General features: G+C 41.7%; 1 protein-coding gene across 10 annotated transcripts in view; it reads left to right on the top strand.

Moving 5' to 3' along the window:
* The first annotated feature begins 4,361 nt into the window (after nucleotides 1–4,361).
* The window catches only part of LOC135484021 (rap guanine nucleotide exchange factor 6-like), a 73,133-nt gene continuing 70,491 nt past the window's right edge, over nucleotides 4,362–7,003 (top strand). For all 10 annotated transcript variants that reach the window (XR_010446417.1, XM_064765174.1, XM_064765089.1 and 7 more), the window contains exons 1-2: nucleotides 4,362–4,457; nucleotides 5,010–6,810. Coding sequence is in view for 9 of the 10 variants with exons in the window: in XM_064765174.1 (XP_064621244.1) it covers nucleotides 6,742–6,810 (69 nt within the window). In the remaining variant the exon portion in view is untranslated. The remainder of the gene's footprint in view (nucleotides 4,458–5,009; nucleotides 6,811–7,003) is intronic.

Raw genomic sequence — 7,003 nt, 5'->3', positions numbered from 1 at the left:
CTTGTTATCTAATCATCCATGTACAAGATGTCAACATTTTCATTATTATCATTATCATACCCCGCATCCAAACTGCAGCATATTATACTGATTCCGAGCGTTCGAGTACTACCGAGGATGGTTCGAATCGGCAGCTGGTATTTTCGAGGATGCATCGGGGCAAAAAAATATTAGTGTCGGACCGTGACTTTTCCAATCAGAATTAGTCAAAGGGCACCCTGAGCTTCAGGCTTTTTATACTCCTTCGTCATATCGGGAGGCTTGGGAGGATATTGAAAACCACTGGTGCCTGGATGGTTAAAGGGGTACGCCGGTCGTTGACATATTGGTCCAATTATATCTAGTTCCTACTTCTAACGCCAAGCAACTCCAATAGTCAGTAGTCGCACGCTCGAGCGCTATCTGATGTATACAATAGGTACACACGTATAAGTTTTAACGATCGCTGCATGTTAGTTCAGGCTATATGTCCACTGGGTTTGTCATATGAGAATACATGAACTAGGAGGTAGATGTATTGTTTCAATCATCGCAAATCTGCCAAAATCGGCAAGTTTTCTCAGGTACCGGTGCGGCAGTGGCGTGCGTCTCTTTCATTGAAACGACCTCGTACGACCGGCACCGGCACATATCGTCGGTAATGATGGAGAGAGCGGTAGCCGATACATATTCTGCATAGTTCACAAGCAGTTCATTGTGCTCATGACGTGACGAGAGCAAATCTCACGGGTGGGGCGGAAATCCACCATATTGCTGATATCATCGGCGCCAACTGCTATTTCTTTCAAAACTATTTATTGCTGACCCTGCTGACCTCGATTTTTAAAAACTTTAAAAACGGCAATTAAAACGTTAAATCAACTGCAAAGATAATCATTAATATCACTGAGGTATATAAATACGATATGTTGAGAAAAATCTGTACAACTATCGAAATATACGATTACTTGGAACTATTTCGGCAAAGTACTCTGCCACCTGCGAGACCCTGTCACAATTGCGGCGCACTCGTTTGCATACCGCATATAAGAGGCGAATAAAATCACCAACACAGCATGAAAGCCTTGACGGTTCAGCGCCAAGAGTGTTTGACTGTGGATCGGCTGGTCACGGGTTCGACTCCCGGTGAATCTGCCGCAGCTTTTTTCTTTGTTTCTTCTTCCTCATCTTGTTATCTAATCATCCATGTACAAGATGTCAACATTTTCATTATTATCATTATCATACCCCGCATCCAAACTGCAGCATATTATACTGATTCCGAGCGTTCGAGTACTACCGAGGATGGTTCGAATCGGCAGCTGGTAGTTTCGAGGATGCATCGGGGCAAAAAAAAAAATATTAGTGTCGGACCGTGACTTTCCAATCAGAATTAGTCAAAGGGCACCCTGAGCTTCAGGCTTTTTATACTCCTTCGTCATATCGGGAGGCGTGGGAGGATATTGAAAACCACTGGTGCCTGGATGGTTAAAGGGGTACGCCGGTCGTTGACATATTGGTCCAATTATATCTAGTTCCTACTTCTAACGCCAAGCAACTCCAATAGTCAGTAGTCGCACGCTCGAGCGCTATCTGATGCATACAATAGGTACACACGTATAAGTTTTAACGATCGCTGCATGTTAGTTCAGGCTATATGTCCACTGGGCTTGTCATATGAGAATATATGAACTAGGAGGTAGATGTATTGTTTCAATCATCGCAAATCTGCCTAAATCGGCAAGTTTTCTCAGGTACCGGTGCGGCAGTGGCGTGCGTCTCTTTCATTGAAACGACCTCGTACGACCGGCACCGGCACATATCGTCGGTAATGATGGAGAGAGCGGTAGCCGATACATTGGGTGATATGAATAAAGACTAGCAAATGCTTTTACTCCGGTTTTGTACAGGAAGGCCTAGTGTAAATGTACATGGAGATTTAGATAAAAGCATTTCCTAGTCTTTATTCATATCACCCATATTCTGCATAGTTCACAAGCAGTTCATTGTGCTCATGACGTGACGAGAGCAAATCTCACGGGTGGGGCGGAAATCCACCATATTGCTGATATCATCGGCGCCAACTACTATTTCTTTCAGAACTACTTATTGCTGACCCTGCTGACCTCGATTTTTAAAAACTTTAAAAACGGCAATTAAAACGTGCAGCATATTATACTGATTCCGAGCGTTCGAGTACTACCGAGGATGGTTCGAATCGGCAGAATATTGCTGATATCATCGGCGCCAACTACTATTTCTTTCAAAACTATTTATTGCTGACCCTGCTGACCTCGATTTTTAAAAACTTTAAAAACGGCAATTAAAACGTTAAATCAACTGCAAAGATAATCATTAATATCACTGAGGTATATAAATACGATATGTTGAGAAAAATCTGTACAACTATCGAAATATACGATTACTTGGAACTATTTCGGCAAAGTACTCTGCCACCTGCGAGACCCTGTCACAATTGCGGCGCGCTCGTTTGCATACCGCATATAAGAGGCGAATAAAATCACCAACACAGCATGAAAGCCTTGACGGTTCAGCGCCAAGAGTGTTTGACTGTGGATCGGCTGGTCACGGGTTCGACTCCCGGTGAATCTGCCGCAGCTTTTTTCTTTTTTTCTTCTTCCTCATCTTGTTATCTGATCATCCATGTACAAGATGTCAACATTTTCATTATTATCATTATCATACCCCGCATCCAAACTGCAGCATATTATACTGAAATCGAGCGTTCGAGTACTACCGAGGATGGTTCGAATCGGCAGCTGGTATTTTCGAGGATGCATCGGGGCAAAAAAATATTAGTGTCGGACCGTGACTTTTCCAATCAGAATTAGTCAAAGGGCACCCTGAGCTTCAGGCTTTTTATACTCCTTCGTCATATCGGGAGGCGTGGGAGGATATTGAAAACCACTGGTGCCTGGATGGTTAAAGGGGTACGCCGGTCGTTGACATATTGGTCCAATTATATCTAGTTCCTACTTCTAACGCCAAGCAACTCCAATAGTCAGTAGTCGCACGCTCGAGCGCTATCTGATGTATACAATAGGTACACACGTATAAGTTTTAACGATCGCTGCATGTTAGTTCAGGCTATATGTCCACTGGGTTTGTCATATGAGAATACATGAACTAGGAGGTAGATGTATTGTTTCAATCATCGCAAATCTGCCTAAATCGGCAAGTTTTCTCAGGTACCGGTGCGGCAGTGGCGTGCGTCTCTTTCATTGAAACGACCTCGTACGACCGGCACCGGCACATATCGTCGGTAATGATGGAGAGAGCGGTAGCCGATACATATTCTGCATAGTTCACAAGCAGTTCATTGTGCTCATGACGTGACGAGAGCAAATCTCACGGGTGGGGCGGAAATCCACCATATTGCTGATATCATCGGCGCCAACTACTATTTCTTTCAAAACTATTTATTGCTGACCCTGCTGACCTCGATTTTTAAAAACTTTAAAAACGGCAATTAAAACGTTAAATCAACTGCAAAGATAATCATTAATATCACTGAGGTATATAAATACAATATGTTGAGAAAAATCTGTACAACTATCGAAATATACGATTACTTGGAACTATTTCGGCAAAGTACTCTGCCACCTGCGAGACCCTGTCACAATTGCGGCGCGCTCGTTTGCATACCGCATATAAGAGGCGAATAAAATCACCAACACAGCATGAAAGCCTTGACGGTTCAGCGCCAAGAGTGTTTGACTGTGGATCGGCTGGTCACGGGTTCGACTCCCGGTGAATCTGCCGCAGCTTTTTTCTTTTTTTCTTCTTCCTCATCTTGTTATCTAATCATCCATGTACAAGATGTCAACATTTTCATTATTATCATTATCATACCCCGCATCCAAACTTTTCAAACTGCAGCATATACTGATTCCGAGCGTTCGAGTACCGAGGATGGTTCGAATCGGCAGCTGGTATTTTCGAGGATGCATCGGGGCAAAAAAATATTAGTGTCGGACCGTGACTTTTCCAATCAGAATTAGTACAAGGGCACCCTGAGCTTCAGGCTTTTTATACTCCTTCGTCATATCGAGAGGCGTGGGAGGATATTGAAAACCACTGGTGCCTGGATGGTTAAAGCCAAGGGGTAGGCCGGTCGTTGACGTGTATTTACTATTGGTCCAACTATATCTAGTTCCTACTTCTAACGCCAAACAACTCCAATATTCTGTAGTTGAGCGCCATCTGTTTACAATAGGTACGTGTATAATTTTTCCCGATCCCTGCATATTAGTTCAGGCTTTAAAGACTGGGGGCGAAAAGGTCATGGAGCGAAACGACCGGCAACCCTATTTTCGTGAAGACAATAATGGAGCCTCGTTCTGAAAGTAAACAAGGACATGTGTATCGTTTTGTGTAATTTTGTCTTATAAACTCGTCGCAAATTCAGTGAGAATGGATCTTATAAAGAGTGAATTAAGGTTCTCGTTCTCTGATAGGTAATTGTATTTCACGTTATATATAGAGCTGTTTGTCAATTATTGTGGAATTAGATAACGGGGTAGTGTTGTGACCAATAAGTCCAATATCTTCTAAAATCTACGACTGTGTGGCCGTTGTGTACATCACACATACTCACTGTAGCATACAGGGTGTGTCCAAAAGTATGCTAGTGAGTGAATCCATGTCTTTCTTTTCCACCGAACGTGATCCTTTACCACTTCAGATTCTGATTAACTCCTGATATTACAACTCCAGGGGATGAGAGCCTGGTCAGGTGTGGTTTTGATTGAAAGTTTACGCTGATTGATACGCAACCTCCAATCCATCTGCGCATCCACATCTGCCATTTTCTTCATCGCACAGGTCTGAGTGTTTGATTTTGAGGATCATAACAAAGTGACTCATTTGTAGCATCGGATCTGGTCAAAACTGACAACTGATATGGAAACATTAACTGCACCAAATGTTGGTGATAATTATGTAGCAATAGCATGAAAGTAACAATCGTTTTCCCAGCAAATATCTATATGGATGACCTTCTTTTTCAGGAGACCTCCCATGTTGATGTGAGTCTTTGGACAGACTTATCACCCACTGGAGGAAATTTCAGATTTCGTGGTAGCTGACCTTTTTGCCATTTGCTTCATTTAAGTGATTGGAGAAAGTCATCCATGGTGTGACCGATCAACAAGTCCAGCATGCATTCATCATAGTGACCAAACAGATGTGTTTGAGATTGTGAAATTGGGAGTCCAGAACTTTTAAATTGTTATTGATCTGGTGCTTGAGTTTCTATTTCTACCATAAAGACAAACACTGATGATGTGATTTCTCTAAGTCACGTCTGATGTGTATGCTATGCTGTAGTGCTGTGCAGAACAGAACGAATAGCGGGAACAGTAGATAATCCAGTCTCACATGATCTCCATAAATAAGTTATTGCAGTTTCATTCTCATTGAATCGGACACATCGATGCGAGCTTTGTTAGTTCTACAGGTGGCTGTATATAAGATACAACAGAGGAGCACGTCATCGATGTTGAACTGGCGAATTTTCAATGATATCAAGATCAGGATCTATTTTTATTTGGCCGCTGCTCATTAGGATCATTATTTGCTAATTTATTGTGGTGAATTGCCCCCCTATAGGATAGTGGGCCAATTACATGCGCTTGTGTTAGCAGTAACAATGGAGCAAGGCCGGAACTACATGTAGCTTGCAGTTGCATTTCATCTTTTCCAGATGTAGTCGGAACGTTCTCTTTCTGGGACTTCTGTGATACTTCATATTGTCCATCCATAGTGTTTTTCCATCCAGGTTATTTCCATCCATAAAAGGACAAGTCTTGTCCAGTCCAATGTATCCATATCAAGAATGTAGACTTCACCGTCCATTCTGACTTAGTATGAACTTAAAACAAGTGTGAGTCGCTTCGGTGGACACATGCCTGATGAGAGAATATACAAAACTTGTTAAAATATTTCAACTAGGTTATGAAAATATTTATTTTATAAGATACAACTCGAGAATCACCCAGAGGAATTCATAGGGTATTGAAGCATTCTCCAGATGCAGATATTCGTCCAGATTCTCCCTCGCCATTCGTCTATCCATCCAGTGACCTCAAGTTCCTTCCAGGCAATATCAACAAACTAGAGAAGTATTTGAGAAATTTCAAAATAGTGTCTAATACAAAAACGCCCAGTGTTGTGTAAAACATTTACATCAAGATTCCATTCTACGGAAGACATACATAATTCAAGCTCTTGAAGTATATTGCCAGAAATATTGTAATTCGTCCATTAATGTCCTGCCCTTGAATCCATCCAGGTAAACACCTGTGTGATTTCATTGGGAAACAAGTGTTCACTTGACAACTGTACCGTCCATGCTTTTGTGAAGTGGTTGTTTCGAGTATCATTTCCATCCATTTAACTGGATCATTCACTGGAATAATTGGTCAAGAAGTTTTATTAGAGTTGTAGTGAATTGTATCTTGTTATGTGTTATTCTTAGGAGGATTTACATTTACCCTTTTCTTCTGTGCAAGAACGTGACCACAAGTATAACTAGAGTGAATTATTTGTGATCAACAACCGTCCTTCAAATCGAATCAGGTGAACCTGAATTGATGTGGTATACTTTACTGTTGGTCTCAAGAAGGATAACATGGTGCATTTGGAACCAAACTTTCCGAGTTAGGATACCGTACCAAATTCAGTATGACCTTTAGGATTCCAGTTCTTGTTGAATTTATCCAGGATTAAAACTTCGGCACCATGAATTACTACGGAGAGAGGGACCTGATAAGCTGTTTAAGGAAGCATGCTCATGAGAGACTGCCTCAGGTTTGTAAAAGTTTCCTCTCAAAACTTGTGATTTTGTATGCTTTTATTTTGTTTCTGTGGTCTTTCATGCTTCATCACAACCAAATCATGAACAAATAATGTGTTATCATGTATAAACCCCCTGACGAAAATAGAATGTAACCCAAGTGAATTGGGTGGCGGTTGATCATGTTGATGGGGATAGTGTGTGTCT

This window comes from Lineus longissimus, chromosome 1 (assembly GCF_910592395.1).
Source record: "Lineus longissimus chromosome 1, tnLinLong1.2, whole genome shotgun sequence".
Classification (NCBI taxonomy): domain Eukaryota; kingdom Metazoa; phylum Nemertea; class Pilidiophora; order Heteronemertea; family Lineidae; genus Lineus; species Lineus longissimus.
This window is presented reverse-complemented; position numbering and strand designations above follow the sequence as displayed.